General features: G+C 43.7%; 1 protein-coding gene across 1 annotated transcript; it reads right to left on the bottom strand.

Moving 5' to 3' along the window:
* Positions 1 to 1,709: 1,709 nt before the first annotated feature.
* acot8 (acyl-CoA thioesterase 8) lies at positions 1,710 to 19,896 on the bottom strand. Its single transcript, XM_078418938.1, has 6 exons — positions 19,161 to 19,896; positions 14,821 to 14,957; positions 13,634 to 13,859; positions 10,380 to 10,537; positions 8,395 to 8,586; positions 1,710 to 3,844 (listed from the first exon to the last, which is right to left on the bottom strand). Exons 1-6 carry the CDS (start codon positions 19,304 to 19,306, stop codon positions 3,726 to 3,728), a joined length of 978 nt encoding a protein of 325 aa, XP_078275064.1. The 5' UTR covers positions 19,307 to 19,896; the 3' UTR covers positions 1,710 to 3,725.
* Positions 19,897 to 20,958: the final 1,062 nt, after the last annotated feature.

Below are 20,958 nucleotides of genomic sequence, written 5' to 3'. Positions count from 1 at the left end.
GAAGCAATGAAGGATCCTCAGCGACACTCTGAATTTCCTCAGTTGTCTAAGGTGGTAAAGGCGCTGCTTAGCCTTACCCACCAGTGCGGCAATGTGCGTTGCCCACGTCAGATCCTCTGCGATGCAGACTCCCAAGTATTTGAAACTGCTCACCCTATCCACAATAGACCCATTTATCTCCAGTGGCGTGTACGTCCTTGGATGTTTAGCCCTTCTGAAGTCCACAATCAGCTCCTTTGTTTTAGTGACATTCAAGAGGAGGCTATTGTCCTGACACCAGAGTGCCAGATCAGCCACCTCCCGGTAGGCCTTCTCATCGTTGTTGGAGATCCGGCCCACCACCACAGTGTCATCAGCAAACTTGATGATGGAGTTTGAGCTGAACCTGGCCCTACAGTCATGTGTGTACAGGGAGTACAGTAGGGGGCTAAGGACGCAGCCCTGGGGGGATCCTATGTTCAGGGTGAGGGAGCTAGATGTGTGTTCCCCCATCCTGACCACTTGGGGCCTGGCAGTGAGAAAGTCCAGGACCCAGGCACACAGAGGGGTGCTAAGCCCCAGTTCCAGCAGCTTTTCAACCAGTCTGCTGGGGACTATTGTGTTGAATGCTGAACTAAAGTCAATGAACAGCATCCTCACATAGCCCCCCTGGCTGTCCAGATGAGAGAGAGCGGTGTGTAGAACCTGGGAGACCGCATCATCCGTGGACCTGTTCGGACGGTATGCGAACTGTAGTGGGTCCATGTTGCGAGGAAGGAGGGCGCAGATGTGCTTCTTGACTAGCCTCTCCAAGCATTTCATGACAACCGAGGTGAGGGCCACCGGTCGGTAGTCATTTAAACATGCTGGAGAGGCATTCTTTGGCACCGGTACAATGATGGATCTTTTGAAGCATGCAGGGACCACGGACTTTGCCAAGGAGAGGTTGAATATTGTGGTGAGCACTGGAGCAAGCTGAGTAGCACAAGACTTTAGTACTCGCCCAGATATACCATCTGGGCCTCCAGCTTTCCTCGTGTTCACACGCGTCAGAGCCCACCTCACCTCATGCTCGGACACCGAGAATGTGTGCACATCCCCGGCGGTGGATCCCCCTCCAGCCTCGCTAGCCAGCGCCCCTTCGGTGCTGTTTTTATACGGCGAGCTGGTGGTGTTACCCGTCTCAAACCGTGCGTAAAAAGAGTTCAGGTCATCAGCTAAGGAGGAGCCGGCACTTCCGGTTGAGGGGGTGCTGGACCTGTAGCTAGTTATAGTCCGTAGCCCCTGCCAAAGGCGCCTGGTGTCCTGCTGCTCCATCTGTGACTCCATCTTGTCCCGGTACCTCTTTTTTGCATCCTTCACTGCCCTTCGCAGTCGGTAGGACTCTCCCTTGTAGTCGTCCATGTTGCCGGATGCCAGGCCGGAGTTGTAAGCAGCGGTGCGAGCATTCAAGGCCACGCGAATAGACCTGTCCACCCAGGGTTTTTGGTTAGGGAAGATACTGACCCTTACCGTGGGGATGATGGTATCGGCTATAATGGCAATGAAGTCCGTAACCGCTTCCGCAAACTCATTTACGTCTCTGGAACTTTCTTGGAACATGTTCCAGTCGACTTCGCTCAGTGCATCCTGCAGCATGGCCTCTGAATGGTCAGCCCACCGCTTTACGTCCCTCGTCACTGTCGCTTCCCGTACTATCCGTTGTTTGTACTCCGGCAGCAGGAAAATGGCAGCGTGGTCAGATTTCCCAAAAGGAGGGAGAGAAACGGCCTTGTAGCCTTTCCTGAACGGCGTGTAGCAGTGGTCCAAAGTTCTTTCCCCCCTGGTGACACACGTGATGTGTTGGTAGCACATAACACTAAAACAGCAGCAATGCTCTTGGGTCCAAGAATGAACGAAGTGCCATTTAATTTTGTATACATCTTACTCACTCTTTGCACATCGTTTGTGTAGAAAGTAGATATTGTTCTAAACTGACAGACAACAAAACTGTCACAAACCAGCTGAATGTTAAATTAGAATCATGTTTCAGTGCATTGTAGCGATCATTTACAATACCACAAACCACTAAAATAATCAAAGCTGCAGTTTTCCAAGAAAAAAATCTTGCATTGAGGTTCTTTGCTCCTCTCCAGACAATGGCCAAATGATTTAGTGACCCAAGTCACAATACATTAAATTTCCAGATTCAACATTTTTGCTGTTTTCCCAAAAGAATCCTCGAGCAAAAATTCTTATCAGGTCTCTTCTCGGAGTTACGTTCCTCTAAGAAATCTTTGGTAAACTGAATGTAGCTTCCCATTATTTCCTATGGTATATATTCTGTCTCGTAGCTTGCACTGGTGGGGGAGTGGAAGAATCAGTGGTAGTTCACTGATCAAGCTCACCGCAAGGTATCCAACCAGATCCGGTTCAATAATTATTGATCACCAGTCAGTTTCAGAGTGGATGCAGTTCATGGATTTGTGATGGCCAGGTGGTTATCCTCTACCATGACCATATAATTTCAGACATGATCGAATGTATGGAGCAGATTCGATGGGCTGAATGGCCTAAATCTGCTCCTTTGTTTTATGATCTTACTGGTTTGCCCCCTGGTGGGAAATTGTTGCTCTCACCCAGTGTCATCATTGCCAAGCAGCCAATTCACAAGTAGCCTCTTGTTCTCACGCTGGCAGTTTGTTGTCAGGCAGTGATTCAGAATGGTGTGTACAGTGATTCCAGTCCAGTGCTGTCATGAAAAGTGGAATGCATTCTCATCCTTTGATGTAATAATCAGTTTAAATAAACTGCTGCAGTGAAGTAAAAAACATTAAATGATGGCAAAACCCAGCAGCATCTGTGGAGGAAATGGATAAGTGACATTTTGGGTAAGGAGCCTTCTTCCAACTTTGTTTTTTGTTTATGAGTAACAAATTATTCTTGGTAGCAGAGAAGATGGGGAGGGCAATGGGCGGGACAAAGGGAAGTTCTCTGATGGAGTAAATTAATCAGCAATTAAGATTCTTTATCTGTAATGTGTTGCTAATATTGTAACGTTTTTGTACAGTTGTACGATCTGGCCTACTGCGACATGCCAAACCTCTGCATCCACCTAAATGAAAGGAAAAAAGAGATGGCAAGCAAAAATGGCCAGTCTTAATACAAACAGAAATAAAGAACAAGTTATTTAATGTTGAGGAATTAGACAAAGTCCTGCAGGCTGAAACATGATTGTTCCTCAAGCTTGTATCAGGCATTGCAACAATGCAAGCAGTCACCGAGAGATTAGAATGGCAGTGAGATGGTGAATTAAAGTGGCAGGCAACTGGAGGCTCAGGTCACTCCTGCAGACTGAGCATGGGTGTGCAAAGCAGTGTGTTTAATGTTTCACCCTGCACTCGGTTTGGTCAAAGAGTGAATGGAGAAATACTATCTCAGTCTCAAAAGACATAGTGCATGGACCGGAATTTGGAAATGGCGCCAAATCGTTTTGCACATGTGACAATATAGCACCTTGAATCATTGAAAGACTGGCTCCTTATTCTGAGTCCCTGACCCCTGGTTCCAGACATCCCTGCCAGCAGAAGTATTACAACATTGGATTGGCATATTCAATTATAATTGTAAGCATTGTAAATTACAACAGTTAATTTTCCAGGGTGTAATATTTTTCATTTTACAATAGTTATTATGCTACTTGACTAATTACAATACTTAATACTAAAATTAATCAATGAACACGTTCAGGAAAATAGAGGTTTTCATCACAGCTTGCTTCCAGCAGGATTTGGTTTCACATAAAAGACTCCCTCTTGAGCACATGAAACAGCTAAAACTCCATTTTGTTTCCAGAGGCGACCCTGTACCAGACCTCTGCATCCACCTAAAGGACAGTAAAAAAAATCATGAGCAAAAAGCCTAAGACCTTTAAAGAAAATGAGCACTGCAAAACTAATCTTGAACTTTATTTTAGTATTAGTTTTAGAGATACGGCAAGGAAACAGTCCTTTTGACCCAACGCGTCCACACTGATCATTACCCGTTCACACCAGTTCTATGTTATCCACTCCCGACACACTAGGGGCAATTTATAGAGGCCAAATAACCTATAATCCCGCACGTCCTTGGTCCACGTGGTCACAGGGAGTCCATGCAAACTTCACACAGGCAGCACTCGAGGTCAGGATCGAAGCAGAGTCTCTGACACTGTGAGGTCGAAGCTCTACCAGCTGCACCAGTGTACTGCCCGTCATTCTTACTCCCTCCCATTATTTTTCCTCTCCAGGATCTGGGAAACCCCATTAGAAAACGCTCAAACATGAATCAAACGTCCTTATTCATGTGTAGGAGCTACAAGAGCACGTTTACCCTTCCCTGATTCCTCTTCGGCAATCCTTCGAAATCACGTCGAGATGTGTACCCAGACCTAAGGGTAAGGAACACGGACCAGTGTGCAACTGGAGGCGGCTTCCAGGAATAATGCCAGGTATATAGACAGGAGATGAGCATAGCCAGCAAGTGGGTAGAAAGCAAGGAGCTGAGCTCCCATGCATTAGCCTGCCTGTGTGCTTATGAGTATGTGTATACATGGGTAAGAGACCAAAGATGCATTTGCTAGTGGCAGCTATGTATGTACCTACCTTTTCTACATTTTAAAAGATGTCTCATTTGGGTTGTAAACACCAATGTTGTCAATAATGATAAAGCTCCCTGAGAGTAATTACAAATGTTGTATTATAATACCTGCAAAGGTAGAAGCTGGAGAAGATGCCATGAGGGTACATACTCTACCCTCGGATAAGATGGGTAAGCACCTACTTCTGATTACTCCATGCAATTAATGGCTAAGAAAATTAATATTGAACATTCCATCATGTGGCAAAGAAATTTGTCTGGTCTCCATTCAGCAGATTTGTTATTGATTTAGTTTAGTTTAGAGATACAGTGCAGAAACAGCTTCGGTCCACCGTGTCTGCGCCAACCAGTGATCCCTGTACACTAGCACTATGCTACACAATCAGGGACAAACTTGTATGCTTTTGGAGTGTGGAAGGACACCGGAGCACCCAAGGAAAACCCATGCGGTTACGGGGAGAAAGTACAAACTCCGTACAGACAGCACCCGTAATCAGGATCGAACCCGGGTCTATAGCGCTGTAAGGCAGCAACTCTACTGCTGCCCTTTGGCAGAGAGCAAGAACTCACCAGAGTGAGTGGTACATAGAAACATAGAAAATAGGTGCAGGAGTAGGCCATTCGGCCCTTCGAGCCTGCACCGCCATTCAATATGATCATGGCTGATCATCCAGCTCAGTAACCTGTACCTGCCTTCTCTCCAAACCCCCTGATCCCTTTAGCAAAAAGGGCCACATCTAACTCCCTCTTAAATATAGCCAATGAACTGGCCTCAACTACCTTCTGTGGCAGAGAATTCCACAGACTCACCACTCTCTGTGTGAAGAAATGTTTTCTCATCTCGGTCCTAAAAGACTTCCCCCTTATCCTTAAGCTGTGACCCCTGGTTCTGGACTCCCCCAACATTGGGAACAATCTTCCCACATCTAGCCTCTCCAACCCCTTAAGAATTTTATATGTTTCTGTAAGATCCCCCCTCAGTCTTCTAAATTCCAGCGAATACAAGCCTAGTCTATCCAGTCTTTCTTCATATGAAAGTCCCGCCATCCCAGGGATCAATCTAGTGAACCTTCTCTGTACTCCCTCTAAGGCAAGAATGTCTTTCCTCAGATTAAGAGACCAAAACTGCACACAATACTCCATGTGCGGTCTCACCAAGGCCCTGTACAACTGCAGTAGAACCTCCCTGCTCCTAAACTCAAATCCTCTTGCTATGAATGCCAACATACCATTCGCTTTCTTCACTGCCTGCTGCACCTGCACGCTTGCTTTCAATGACTGGTGCACCATGACACCCAGGTCACGTTGCATCTCCCCTTCTCCTAATCGTTCACCATTCAGGTAATACTCTGCTTTCCTGTTCTTGCCGCCAAAGTGGATAACCTCACATTTATCCACATTATATTGCATCTGCCATGCATTTGCCCACTCGCCTAATCTATCCAAGTCACTCTGCAGCCTCCTAGCATCCTCCTCGCAGCTAACACTGCCACCCAGCTTCGTGTCATCTGCAAACTTAGAGATGTTGCATTCAATTCCCTCGTCCAAATCATTAATATACACTGTAAATAACTGGGGTCCCAGCACTGAGCCTTGCGGTACCCCACTAGTCACTGCCTGCCATTCCGAAAAGGACCCGTTTATTCCTACTCTTTGCTTCCTGTCCGCCAACCAATTTTCTATCCACCTCAACACTGAACCCTCAATACCGTGTGCTTTAAGTTTGTACACCAATCTCCTATGTGGGACCTTGTCGAAGGCCTTCTGAAAGTCCAGATATAACACATCGACTGGTTCTCCCTTATCCACTCTACTAGTTACATCCTCGAAAAATTCTATAAGATTCGTCAGACATGATTTGCCTTTTGTAAATCCATGCTGACTTTGTCCGATGATTTCACCACTTTCCAAATGTGATGCTATCACATCTTTAATAACTGACTCTAGCATTTTCCCCACTACCGATGTTAGGCTAACTGGTCTATAATTCCCCGTTTTCTCTCTCCCTCCCTTTTTAAAAAGTGGGGTTACATTAGCTACCCTCCAATCCTCAGGAACTACTCCAGAATCTAAAGAGTTTTGAAAAATTATCACTAATGCATCCACTATTTCTGAGGCTACTTCCTTAATCACTCTGGGATGCAGCCTATCTGGCCCTGGGGATTTATCTGCCTTTAATCCATTTAATTGACCTAACACCACTTCCCGACTAACCTGGATTTCCCTCAGTTCCTCCATCTCATTAGACCCCCGGTCCCCTGCTATTTCCGGCAGACGGTTTATGTCTTCCTTAGTGAAGACAGAACCAAAGTATTTGTTCAATTGGTCTGCCATCTCCTTGTTCACTATGATCAATTCACCTGTTTCCGACTGCAAGGGACCTACATTTGTCTTAACTAATCTTTTTCTCTTCACATATCTACAAAAGCTTTTGCAGTCAGTTTTTATGTTCCTTGCCAGTTTTCCCTCATAATCTATTTTCCCTTTCCTAATTAAGCCCTTTGTCCTCCTCTGCTGGACTCTGAATTTCTCCCAGTCCTCTGGTATGCTACTTTTTCTGGCTAATCTGTATGCTTCATCTTTTGTTTTAATACTATCCTTGATTTCCCTTGTTAGCCACGGATGCACTACCTTTCCTGGTTTGTTCTTTTGCCAAACTGGGATGAACACTTGTTGTAGTTCATCCATGCGACCTTTAAATGCCTTCCATTGCATGTCCACCGTCAACACTTTCAGCATCAATTGCCAGTCTATCTTGGACAATTCACGCCTCATACCCTCAAAGTTACCTTTCTTTAAGTTCAGAACACTTGTTTCTGTATTGACTTTGTCACTCTCCATCCTAATGAAGAACTCCACCATATTATGATCACTCTTGCCCAAGGGGCCTCGCACAACAAGACTGCTAACTAACCCTTCCTCATTACTCACTACCCAGTCTCGAATGGCCTGCTCTCTCGTTGGTTCCTCGACATGTTGGTTTAGAAAACCATCTCGCAAACATTCCAAGAAATCCTCTTCCTCAGCATCCCTGCCAGTTTGGTTCACCCAATCTATATGTAGATTGAAGTCACCCATTATAACTGCTGCACCTTTGGTGCATGCATTTCTAATTTCCTGCTTGATGCCATCCCCAACCTCACTACTGCTGTTAGGTGGTCTGTACACAACTCCCACTAGCGTTTTCTGCCCCTTAGTGTTTTGCAGCTCTACCCATATCGATTCCACATCCTCCGAGCTAATGTCCTTCCTTTCCATTGCGTTAATCTCCTGTCTAACCAGCAACGCTACCCCACCTCCTTTTCCTTTCTGTCTATCCCGCCTGAATATAGAATATCCCTGGATGTTGAGCTCCCAGCCTTGGTCACCCTGGAGCCACGTCTCCGTAATCCCAACTACATCATAATCATTAACAACAATCTCCACATTTAATTCATCCACCTTATTCTGAATACTCCTTGCATTGAGACACAAAGCCTTCAGGCTTGTTTTTATAACACTCTTGCCCCTTATATAATTATGTTGCAAAGTGGTCCTTTTTGATTTTTGCCCTGGATTTGTCTGCCTGCCACTTTTACTTTTCACCTTGCTACCTATTGTTTCTACCCTCACCTTATACCCCTCTGTCTCTCTGCTCTTGTTACAAAGAGTGAACGGTGAGTGAACAGTGTACAAAGCAGGAACTCGCCACTCAGTGAAATACTTCTACAATGGATATGTTAATCAATCTTAAAAAATAAAACATGCAAAGCCTAGTTCTGTGCAAGTGGAAGAATACAGCAAGATGTTTAAACTCACCAGACCAGGGACTCTCGCATTCATATAACATCCATTCATCCGATCGGAATGGAGCATGGAACCACATTGAGTGGTCCAGGGATGCCATGAAGTTTAACCTGTACTGGGCGTGAGGCAGTAATGCAGTTTTCAGGAATGAGTAGTCAGAGATATATGCAGCAATACAGCAATGCAGCTTCATGTTCCCTTCACCTTCAAAATAGTTGTACAAAAATATTTATTATTTTCAAATCAGAAGGCTGCCATTTCAATGTAGTGATTTAAACAATATGAAAATTAAATTAGAGGATTCACTTTTATTTAGCATCTTTCACATCAGCAGATTTCACACTATGAATAATTAGATAAAGAAGCTAACTAACTTGTCCCACATACAGCAATGACAGGAACAACCAATTCATCTTTTGGAAGTTTTGGATCAGGAGGAATGTTGACTAAGTTACCAAGACTATTCTTTTGACTATTTTGTGGGATATTTCATAGTCAGCTGAGAAAAATGACAAAGGACAAAAGTCTGCCATCTTTCCTTGATTTGGCCGTACTGTAATTCCAAATCTACATCGGTTTGACCTTTAACTGTCCGGAAGTGGGCTGGCAAGCATTGTATTTGTAACAGGCTGCTAAAACAAAACTAACCTAGATGAAGCAGCTGATGGTAATCTTGTTATTAAATTTAGATGAAACAAAGGCACAGTAATCAACCAGAATTATCATGCTGATGCATTCATTCAGCTAATGTTATCAATTCCATCAAGGTTCCTGTCATGTCAAATTCAGCGGGTCAGTCCCTCCAGAGATGGTGCAGCAGAATTGAACATTCAGGAGGTGCGGCAAAGAGACCTCAACATTGATTCTGCACTCTCCAACATCTCATGACATCATGTCGGCAGGGGGCTAGGGAACCACCTTCTGACTACTACCCACCCCTTCACTTCAACTGATGAACCAGTATTGTGGTCAGTGTCTAGATGAAGCACTGAATTTATCAAGTCCAATGCCCATCACAAGCACTGACTCTTGGTCAACATGACCAAGCTGATCGAGTCCTGAAGGATATAATTACCGGATTGCATCTACATAAACTTTAAACAATCCAATTTAGCAGTTATTTTGGAAATTCATCCATTTGCGATGGCATTGGTATGGTGGTTCATCACTGTTCCGCTTTCACATTGGGGAAACATCATATGATGAGTATTTAAAATATAACCATTTCATATGATAAGTGTTAAAATATAACCTCAAAGTCCACATATCCTTCACCTGAGAACCAAGACAGTTCAATGAGCGCAGAAGGGAACGCCAGGAGAACTACTGCAAATAGCATAAACTTGGTAAAGCTTCAACGTACTTACTTGCAGGCTATTGTCATGACTAAATAATTGCACTACCAACAGACAATATAGGCCAAACTAGATTCAGCTATTAGAAACACAATGAACTGGAGATGCTGGAATTTTGAGCAAAACACAATGTGCTGGAGTAACTCAGTGGGTCAGACAGTATTTGTGGACGGAATGGATATGTGATGTTTTTGTCATCCTACTAGTTCCACTCTGGAAGAGATAACAACTTACAACTTTTTTATGTGACAGTAGATTTCATCAATATCCCAGCACCTACATAAAGTGAAACATCATTATTTCATTTTCTGGCCATGTGATATATATTAATTAATCGTACGTACTGGCACCCCAAAAAGCACTGCCTTAAGGTATAAACTGCAACTTTCTAGTAAAGATATTAAATGCACCATAAGACATTGAACATCTTTCTTCTGATTATTTAGTTCATTATTTTGCAGTAAGCCATTATTCTATTCAAACATTTGAAAATTACAACTGTTTATGAATTAATCTAGCACTTCAGCCAAACATTTGAGGGATTTAGTTTCTGAATATTTTGTCAGAAGCACATAGAAATCTAGCATAAATAGCAGGAAAACATAAATTGAAATAAACCTTAAAGCAAGTCGTGAATCTTACCTATGTAGCCACGAGCTCTGACCCAGAAACACCGTAGAGGCTCCTTAGATTCACGCTTGCAAACGTCTAGTGGATTAATGGGTTTGATCTCAATTGGGACATCTTCGGCTAATATTTTGGACAGGCCCGCTCTAAAATTCTCTGTTAAGTCCAGATCTCTAAAAGAGAAACAGAAGAAAACATGCAGCCACACTTCCAAAATGATGAAACTTGAAGCAGAAGACATCAAGCTTGCACTCCTTTCAAACAATAATGTGCAAATGTAATAATCACAATGAATGGTTTATCATTCAATGTACAAGTTACTCAGCAGTAGTACCTTCTCTGTGATATCAGAAAGTTGTTCAAAGGCATAAATAGAGACATATACATGGGAACAGAACCTTCAGCTCACTGAATATATGCCAACCTTCAACCACACATTTACACTATCACTTAGTTATTGCCTTCTCTGCTAATAGAAATAGATCATCCCTCCTCACCCTTTTCAGGTATCTCATAATTCTATTCACTCCGTCTTTTGTATTCTGAAGAACCAAATTCTAGTCAGTCTCTCTTCGTAGCCATAATTTGTCAGCCTTGGCACGAGAAACAGAAGCAGAAGTAGTCTTGATCACAGCTGATCTTTTACTTAGGTACATTTTCCAGCCCCAACTAATGTCAAGATTTCATGTTCCGGCATAATGATGGGCACTCACAATCTGTAGTGTAAGAAAATAACTGCAGATGCTGGTACAAATTGAAGGTATTTATTTCACAAAATGCTGGAGTAACTCAACAAGTCAGGCAGCATCCCAGGAGAGAAGGAATGGGTGACGTTTCGGGAAGAAGGGTCTCGACCCGAAACGTCACCCATTCCTTCTCTCCTGAGATGCTGCCTGACCTGCTGAGTTACTCCAGCATTTTGTGAAATAAAGGCACTCACAATCTAGTGAGTCCCTTGAGGAATATCGAGCATGTAGGAGAGATTTAAGGAGGATATTAGGAGACCAAGAGAGGTCATGAAATATCCTTGGCAGGTAAGATTAAAGAGAACCTCAAGTCATTCTGCAAAGATATTCGGAACAAGAGGAAATCTATGTGTGCTGCCAGGAGATGTGGGTGAGGGACCAAATGAATACCTCTTTCTGTATTCATCAAGGAGGGTGCGGAGATCAGTGAACTCTGGGAAGAGTATGTTGATAGTCGAGACTAAGTACGAAAAAGTAGTTGGATATTATGATATCTTGGAATAGATAAAAGTCGATAAAGCCTCAGAACTAGATGTTCATCCCATAATGAAAAGGATGGAGATCTTCCATCCTTTGGAAAACAAGGGTGGAGATTGCCGAGTCCCTGAAGGAGATGGGTATTTTCATTAACCACAGATGAGGTACTGGAGGATAGCTAATGTTCTTCTTTTATTTAAGAAGGGGATCAGGGATAAACCAGGTTGGTTAGCCTTACATCCGTCATAAGGAAATTACGAGAGAAAATTCTAAGGGACAGGATTTATGTTCATTTGGAAAGGTGAGGCTAATTAGGGATGGCCAAACGGGATTTGTGAGGAGAAAATTCTCTCACCAATTTGATAAGAGTTGTTTTTGAGGAGGTAACCAAGGAGGTTAATGAAAGTTAGGCCATAGATGTTGTCTATAAGGAGTAGTCACGGAAATTTTTAGAATTCAGCAAATGTGGGGCACAGTATTGATAAGGAATAGGGAGGCATAACACAATCACAGGTAAAAGCAGACTACAAGAGATGTAAAAAGAGAAAGTACTAATTCAAGTTAAAATGAATATTTTACACACCGCCAGAGGAGAAATTATAATGGGGCATAGGAAATGGTATAAATATCTTCTTCTCCTTTCACAGAAAACAGAGAACTTCCAGAAATTGAAGTGAATTAAAGATCCAGAGTACGCAAAGAGCTCAAATAACTAGTGTTAGTGAAAACAATGGTAATGAAGAATTCACAGTGGCGCAGCGGTAGAGTTGCTGGCTTACAACACCAGAGACCCGGGGTTCGATTCTGAATACGGGTGCTGTATGTAAGGAGTTTGTACGTTCTCTCTGTGCCCACGTGGGTTTTCTCCGGGTGCTTCGGTTTCCAACCGCATTCCAATGTCGCGCAGGTTTGTAGGTTAATTGAATTCTGAAAATTGTCAACTTTCAAGAGGCCTTCAATAAAAAGCCACACAAGAGAATACTGAACAAAATCAGTGCATTGTGTAGGGGGATAACTCATTGGTGCAGATTGAGAATTGGTTTTCAGAGAGAATAAAATATATTTTTTATTCTGGAGGTTGTGAACATTAGGGTGGCACAGGGGTTGATGCTGGGTTTCCACCTGTTCACAACTGATATTAAATGAGGGAATTAAATACAGCATTTCCAACTTTTGAAACAATACCAAGTTGAGTGCCAATGGTATTGTAGGCTGTGACGAAAACGCAAGGTGGTTTCAGGAGGATATATATAGTGTAGGTTAAATTATTGGGCAAGGATAAGGCAAATTGAAAATATGGAAAAATTGGAAGTCAATCACTTCAACTGAAAAATGTAGAAGAAGAATGTTTTAATTGTGACAGATTGAAAGGCATTGGTGTTCAGAGCAACACAACTACCCCTATATACAAACCATATACTTAACACTCAGAGAAAGCATAGAGAAAGATAAGTTTTGCATTTTCTCTATTGCAAGAAGATATAAACTCAAGAGTAAATATATCTTACTCCAATTATATAGGGCCACACCTGAAATATTGTGTACAGTTCTGGTCTCGCAACCTAATGATATAGTTGCCATAGAGTGCAGCAAAGGTGCATGAGATTGATTCCTAAATGGCAAGTTTTTCCAGTGAAAGAATAAGTAAATTCAGTCAATAGTCTCTAGTTTAGAAGGATGAGAGTTTATTACATTGAGACATATAAAATTCTAACAAGACGATGATGTAGATATGGTATTAATGTTTCCCCGTCTGGGGTGTCTAGAACAAAACATCATAATCTCAAAATAAGACATTCACCATTCAACACTGAGGTAAAGAGAATTTTCTTGGCTTAGTCACCAAGTATGTTCAAGATTAAGTTTAGATTTTTAGATATTAAGAGATGTAGGTTCGTGGAGCAAAGTTTGCACTGGCATGTTCTTCCGGAATAGTGGAACAGGCTCAAGAGGCTGAAAAACCTACTTGTTGTTTTTTTCATATGTTTTTATGGAGTTGAAGCTATAAAGAATACTCCTTACCTTGATGCTAATTAACTACTGTACCTTAAGCATTTCTCAATTAGCTCTCCTTCAGTTAATAAATTTTCAGGGGCAGGAACAACAGGCATGGTAAACTGGTGCTGAATTGGACTTTCGATTTTCTTATGGAAAGAGGCCTGGCAGATTAAGATCGATTGTCCATGCTGGATGGCTTTCACAGAATGGATAGAAAAGCTCTTACCATCCCGAATACGATCAACTTGGTACAGAACTGGCACACTGGGATCACCTGAAGTAGCAACAAATCACAATACTGAAACATAATTTGTAATAAACAATCAGCGTAAAAGGCAAAATATTACTATCACATCAATAATGTACACCAAAACGATAAAGCTTGAATCGTAACAAGACCATTAATGAATTTTAAAGATCAGGACACTATGGGAGTACCTTTTAGGATGCATAAAACATATGTCAATTATTACTGAACTCCAGCAACTCATAAAACTCACTTCAGGCAGACACCAGCTTACCATATTTACACTTCTGTTGTATTTCTGAAAACATTCCAAAACATTCTTCTCCACGTATCTACCTGCTATACCATTTTAAGGGAACTGTGCACTTGTGCTCCTCAATCCCTCTGTTCTCCACACTCCCCCAGGGCCCTAACATCCATTGTGAAGATCTAGCCCTGGTTTGGCCTTGCCAAAATGTACCACTGCATACTTATCAGAATTAAACTCCATTAGCCATTCCTCGGAACCACTTGCCCAGATAATCACGATCCCAGTGTAGTTCTTCAGGATGATCTTCTCAGTCTATGATACCACCGATTTTACATGCCTTATACATTCTCATACAAATTGTTGATGTGGATCTAGTCTTCCAGGGCAACCTACCATGCAGAGCCCTTTCAAAGACCGTGCTGAAGTCCATGTAGACTACAACTATACCCCAGCCCTCGTCAACCTTCTTGGATACCTCTTCAAAGAATTCAATCAAATCCATGAGACGCGAACTCCCATGTAGAACTCCCATGCTGACTATTCCTAATCAACCCCTGCTTATCAAAAAACCTGTAAATCTTATCCCTCAAAATCCTCCTGAGTAACTTTCCGACCACATGTTAGTCTTATTGATCAATCGAATATAGCTAACAATGGCTGTAAATATCTTGTGCAACATAAAGCACAAGCATTCAGAGCTACTTCAGAGGAATGAAAGGCAATAGGTTTGTGTCTTACCTGTTCGTACAAAGTAACAATGCAACGAATGGACAAAAAGGTTTTCAGGTACAGACATTGCAGCTGCTGCTAGTGCCTGCCCTACTATCTGCCCTCCAAATAACATGCGGCCTCTTGGAATCCAGTGATGCGTTCCTCTAAAAGAAAAACATTGTATGTAATACAGTCAAAATACATAATAATTGATTTCATTTGTAGTTGTTGATTGGATTCCCTGCAGGACCTATACATCAGGAGGTGCAGATCCAGAGCCAGCAACATTATGGGGGACCCCTACCACCCCAGCAACGGACTGTTCCAGCTGCTACGGTCAGGTAAACGCCTCGGCAGTCACGCTGTGAAAACAGATAGGATGAGACGGAGTTTCTTCCCACAGGCCATCAGGACCGTTAACTCTTATATCACCAGGGACTAATTTACTGGATTAATTTATTTTTTGTGTTGTGTCTTTTAAAAACAAAATTCTATTCAGTTTGTAGTTTTAGCACAATCTGCAGGCATTGCCACTTTCATTTCACTGCACATCTTGCTGCACAAATTAGACCACTTATATAGTTCACCGCAAGCATGCATTCCTTCACAAATGCTATGATGGAAAGGTATAATGCAGTGGCTGGTAATCTTATTGTGTGTTCATATATTAGGTTAAAACTTTCCAGGAAAAAACTCAGCTGGTCAGGCAGCATCTGTAAAGAGGAAACAGAGTTAATGTTTCTAGTTGTTGATCCTTCTTTGGATTTGGGGCAAATTAGAAAATAGGCATGTTTAAATTTCTGGAGAAGGCAGAGGAATACAAAAAACAAAAGTTTCCATGATCCAGTGATTGTACTTAATCCTACATGGTGAATTTCAACGTGTTCGACTGTGGGGAGCACAGTTAATCCAGAAGGGATGTGGAAAAAGAGTCACTCCTATTCTTCCCTCCGAGGTGGGTTTGGTTATCTAATGAACTTTGGCTAAAGCCATTTCTGGAAAATATCGACCTTTCAGTAACTGGCCAACTCATTTCCGTAGTACAGGCAGTCTCCAGGTTAGGACAACGTTCGAATCCTAACAATTAGTCATAATCCCAATGGTTCGTAAATCCACAACAAAGTGTGGGAGAGGATCACAGAGATAGTTATGACAAGATAGCGAGCAGGAACGGAACAGCAGCCAGTCTTACTGAGGAAGTATGTGCGCAAATGTGTCTGCCCCTCGATCCCAGCTCTGCTTGGCTGGACCCAGCCCTCGATTATTGTATCTCAGATGGGGTGGGGAGAGAAGGCATGCAGAAATGCCTCATTCCCACCCAGCAGAAGATGCCTACAGTCCCGCAGCGAAAGGCAAATCTAACCTGTTTGTCTCCCAAATGCATGTTCAGATGTATGGGATGTCCACAAGCGAGGGGTTCCTAACCCAGGGAGGACATGTATTTGTGGGGACAAACAATTGGGTCTGAGATTTCTAATACTTCTAGACTACTGTGAATTGGGGTTTGACATTGTTAAGGTACACACAAAATGCTGGAGTAACTCAGCAGGACAGGCAGCATCTCTGGAGAGAAGGAATGGGTGACGTTTCGAGTCTATACTCTTCTTCAGACTGATGTCAGGGGAGGGACAAAGATAGGATGTAGTCAGAGACAGGAAGACTAGTGGGAGAATTGGGAAAGGGGAGGGGATAGAGAGGGGAAGCAGGGATTACCTGAAGTTAGAGAAGTCAATGTTCATACCACTGGGGCATAAACTACCCATGTGAAATAAGAGGTGCTGTTCCTCCAATTGCGCTGGGCGTCACTCTGACAATGGAGGAGGCCCAGGACAGAAAGGTCAGATTGGGAATGGGAGGGGGAGTTGAAGTGCTGAGCAATCGGGAGATCGGGTTGGTTAAGACGGACTGAGCGGAGGTGTTCAACGAAACGATCGCCGAGCCTGTGCTTGGTCTCGCCGATGTAGAGAAGTTGACACCTGGAACAGGGATAGAGTAGATGAGGTTGGAAGAGGTGCAAGTGAACCTCTGCCGCACCTGGAAAGACTGTTTGGGTCCTTGGATGGAGTGGAGGGGGAAGTTAAAGGGACAGGTGTTGCATCTCCTGCAGTTGCGGGAAAATGTACCTGGGGAGGGGGTGGTTTAGGTGGCAAGGGAGAATCTAAGGTGTGCAGGAAAAAAAACCTGCAGATGCTGGTTTAAATTGAAGGTAGACACAAAATGCTGGAGCAACTCAGCGAGTCAGAGAGCATCTCGGGAGAGAAGGAACGGGTGACGGGTGAGGATAGAGAGGGGAAGCAGGGACTACCTGAAGTTAGAGAAGTCAACGTTCATACCGTTGGGGTGTAAATTACCCAAGCGAAATATGAGGTGCTGTTCCTCCAATTTGAACTGGGCCTCACTCTGACAATGGAAGAGGCCCAGGACAGAAAGGTCAGATTGGGAATGGGATGGGGAGTTGAAGTACTGAGTCACCGGGAGATCAGGTTGGTTGAGACGGACTCAGCGGAGGTGTTCAGCAAATCTAATCTCGTACCTCGACGGAGATGCAATTTTTTTTCCGTATTGTATCTCCGTCCGCACTGTGGCCTAACATCGAGGAGCTGGTGGCCTCTGCTGGATCCCCAACTGCAGGAGCCTGCGAGACTTAGCATCGTGAAGCTGGCAATCCCTGGTGGGGTCGACCTCGGAGCTCCAACCACGGGAGCCTACGGACTTTAACATCGTGGAGTTCGCAGTCCCTGGTTAGAGACCGACTTCGAGAGCTCCAAGCTGCAGGAGCTTTGGCTGCCACGACGTGGGAGCTTCGATCGCCCCGACCACGAGAGAATACAGAGGAAGATTAGACTTTATTGCCTTTCATCACAGTGAGGAATGTGGGGAATATGCTGTGATGGATGTTTATCTTAACTTTTATGTGGTTGTGTGTCTTCTTACTTTTTTTTAGTATGGCTGTATGGTAATTCGAGTTTCACTGCACCTTAATTGGTACACGTGACAATAAACTGACCTTTGAACCTTTACATATTATTAAGCAAACATTCGTGGGAGTTGATTATTGGCCATGTTAAATATTATATAAAAAATCAACATGATCAAAATGCTGGATCCGAACAAGGTCCAAAAGTGAATATAAAATGTTCCTATGCCTTATACTGACAGTTGTACTTCAGTAACTCAGTGTGTATAAAATGTTCAATAGTAAGGTAGAACACAGCAGATGCACAATCAATGTCTGCTTCGGCAGCATGCTGTAAATTGGCACTGGAGTGTGCTGATGATTGATAGGGGGATTTGATGGGAATAAGGGGGGGGGGGGGATAAAATGGATTACAGTAGGATTATTGCAAAAATACATGGATGCTGTTAGGCACAGACCTGTGGCCCATTTCTACGATGCATCTCTTCATGACTCGACCACATTTGTTGAGCCATTAATACCTGCTGCATCCAATTAGCAAGACGTTTGGAAAAAGATGTTTCTTCTTTGGAGTGTAGAAGTTTATGAGAATGGTTCTGTTGGAAGAGAAATTTCAATTTCCAGGATTGATTGGAGACGCTGAGTGTGCGCTTGGTGCAGAGAAAGTTAACAGGAGATTTGATAAAAGATGAAGAAAATTAAAAACATATTTTTAAAGATTCAACCAGATTAAGAGGACAGAAGTCACAAATAGACTAGATAGGCCAAGCATAGCAGATAACCAAATATTTTAATTGAGATTTTCATTTTAACTCTTTAACTGTAATAACGCAAATGCTGTAGTGAGATTTAAAGTCTTCTCTCGACAGGTGGTCCAGAATTCTGGCTGCTAACCCAATAACAACCACAATCCTGATCTACCTGCAGTTTCAATATAATAAATAAGAAGAGTCAATAAGAACTTTAAAGTGATTGACAGGTCACATGAGGAAAAGTTTTCCTGAAAACAAAATCAAGTTGCAACAGTGTGGTAAGCATTGCCTAAAACTGACAGTTGTAGATTCATTTGTAGATTTCAAAAGCGAATAAGATAATTATTTGATAATAAAACATTTGCAGGACGTCGAAGGAAATGCAAATGAGGCTGACAGCATTACTTGACAAACAGCTGGCATGGGCACCAGGATTAATTGCTCTCCTAGCAAATCTATATAAACAAAAAGATGCTCCAATCATTTGTACCTCACTCGGAAGTGTTCACAATTTGGACACAAAACAATCCTCGTGGCGTTCAGTACGACCTAGCTACATGGACCTGTGCCATTAATGTCTGTAACAACAGGCAATTTTCAAAAGAGTTCAAGCATTTTCCACTCAGCGTGACTGGGGAATTGCTCCCGAAATAAGTGGGACTTCAAAGGTAATCTAATAAAGTCACTGACTAACCTACCTGTAAAGGTCAACTTCCAACCGCTCCAAATTTAGGACACTGTTTACTAATACATTCCGCAAATCCCGATCCGGGTAGGAAGTGTGGCAGTCACTGGGAATGACGCTGACAGAAGGCAGATTGCCCCGACAGTTTCCCTGGACCATCGGCTTGGGCACTGAAATGGCTTGGGCAATGATCCCCGAGACTCGACTGTCCAAATTGATGTCCCGGTCGCTGTTCACCAAGACCCTCCCATCTGGGCCATCGTTGCTGCCGATGGAGGCTGGACTGTCCAAACATCCCCCCTGGGGTTTGGTCAGTGAGGCTGCAATACTCGGGATATCCTTGTGCACCACGGCCACGCTTTCTGGGCAGTGCCCAGCATCTCTGCTGGCCGAGTCTGGGTTGCCCAGTGGGTTGTTACTCTGCGCCCAAGACACAGCGGTGGGAGAGCCAGGGCGGCCCTCCTGGGATATGGTCACTGGAGCCAGAGTGCCTGAACAGCACGGCAGAAGCCGGGACACCGAGGCTGTACTTTTTACCCAGTCCCCCTGAACTCTGGCCAGTTTGCCTGAGTAGTCTTCAAGGAGCCCTGGTCGCTGAGGCGGGTGTGTTTGAACAGGTGCCCCGGGCGCTGTGAGCCGAGGATGGGGGTTCTCCGGCCCTCCCTCCCCTGCTACTTTACTCTCGAGAGTCGCCAAAATGCGATGCGGCCCAGCGCAGGAACAAGCGTTTGACGGACAACCGGTTGCATCAATCGTGCACCGTCCTCCGATTCCATGCAATCACAGCAAAGCGATGAAGATGAGCACGTCCGTGCATTGGGCGGCTGGTTACAGGAGGTGGGTCTGGCCGGGCACTGGTTCAGGAGATAGACACAAAGTGCTAGAGTAACTCAGCAGGTCAGGCAGCATCTCTGGAGAGAAGGGATAGGTGACGCTTCGTCAGACTGTAAAATATCTTCAAGAAGTTACTTTCTTACTTTCAAGAAGTTCTCATCTCTCTCACTGATCTCCTCCCTCTGTAATACCAAGTGTTCTCCCTCAATCATTCCTGTTCTTCGACGAGTCTGAAAAAGGGGCCCCGACCTGAAACTCCATCTGTTCATGTTTTCCAGTGATGCTGTCTGACTCGCAGTTACTCCAGCACTTAAATTTTGGAGGCTCTGAGGTATAAGATTTTTGTATTCAATCTTCCCTGGCTATAGTAGTGCTGATGAGGTTGGTACTTTGTACGAGTTTTTAAAGGGCAAGGAATAGCTAAACCAAGTAATTGTGTGCTAAAAAATAAAACTGTTGGAAAAACTCATTGGGTCAAGCAGCATTTCTAGAGGCAAAGGGGTGGTCAACATTTTAGATTGTGGACCTGCTCCAGGACTGAGAGTGTAAAGAGAAGATGGCCAGTAGAGGGAGAAGAAGGGGCGAGACAGAGGCTGTTGGGTGATTAGTACAACCAGCTACAATTGCACCTCTAACCTGGTCTATTGCATTTGGTGCACATGATGTCTCTTTCACATTGGCGAGAGCAAGCAGAGACTAGGCAACACATTTGCACTGTGTCCGCAACATCTATCTTGCGCTTCCGGTTGTTCATCATTCTAATTCCTCTTCCCACTCACAGATTGACATTTTTGTCCATGCCCTACTTCATTGCCATGATGAGGCTAAATACAAATGCAAAGAACAGCACATAGAAACAGAAAATAGGTGCAGGAGGAGGCTATTCAGCCCTTCGAGCCAGCACCGCCATTCACTGTGATCATGGCATCCATAATTCATAACCCATGCCTGCCCTCTCCCCAAACCCCTTGATTCTG

This window comes from Rhinoraja longicauda, chromosome 22 (genome assembly GCF_053455715.1).
Source record: "Rhinoraja longicauda isolate Sanriku21f chromosome 22, sRhiLon1.1, whole genome shotgun sequence".
Lineage (NCBI taxonomy): Eukaryota > Metazoa > Chordata > Chondrichthyes > Rajiformes > Arhynchobatidae > Rhinoraja > Rhinoraja longicauda.
The sequence above is the reverse complement of the archived record's forward strand: the minus strand, read 5'-3'. Positions and strand labels throughout refer to the sequence as shown.

Excerpts from the sequence above, each read along its gene's own strand:
- acot8 (XM_078418938.1), bottom strand. The coding sequence starts at position 19,306 with ATGGTCCAGGGAAACTGTCGGGGCAATCTGCCTTCTGTCAGCGTCATT. Across the intron at positions 13,860-14,820 it reads TTGTTACTTTGTACGAACAG|GTGATCCCAGTGTGCCAGTT; the intron begins GTAAGACACAAA and ends TTGCTACTTCAG. Across the intron at positions 3,845-8,394 it reads ATGCGAGAGTCCCTGGTCTG|GTGGATGCAGAGGTCTGGTA; the intron begins GTGAGTTTAAAC and ends ACTGTCCTTTAG.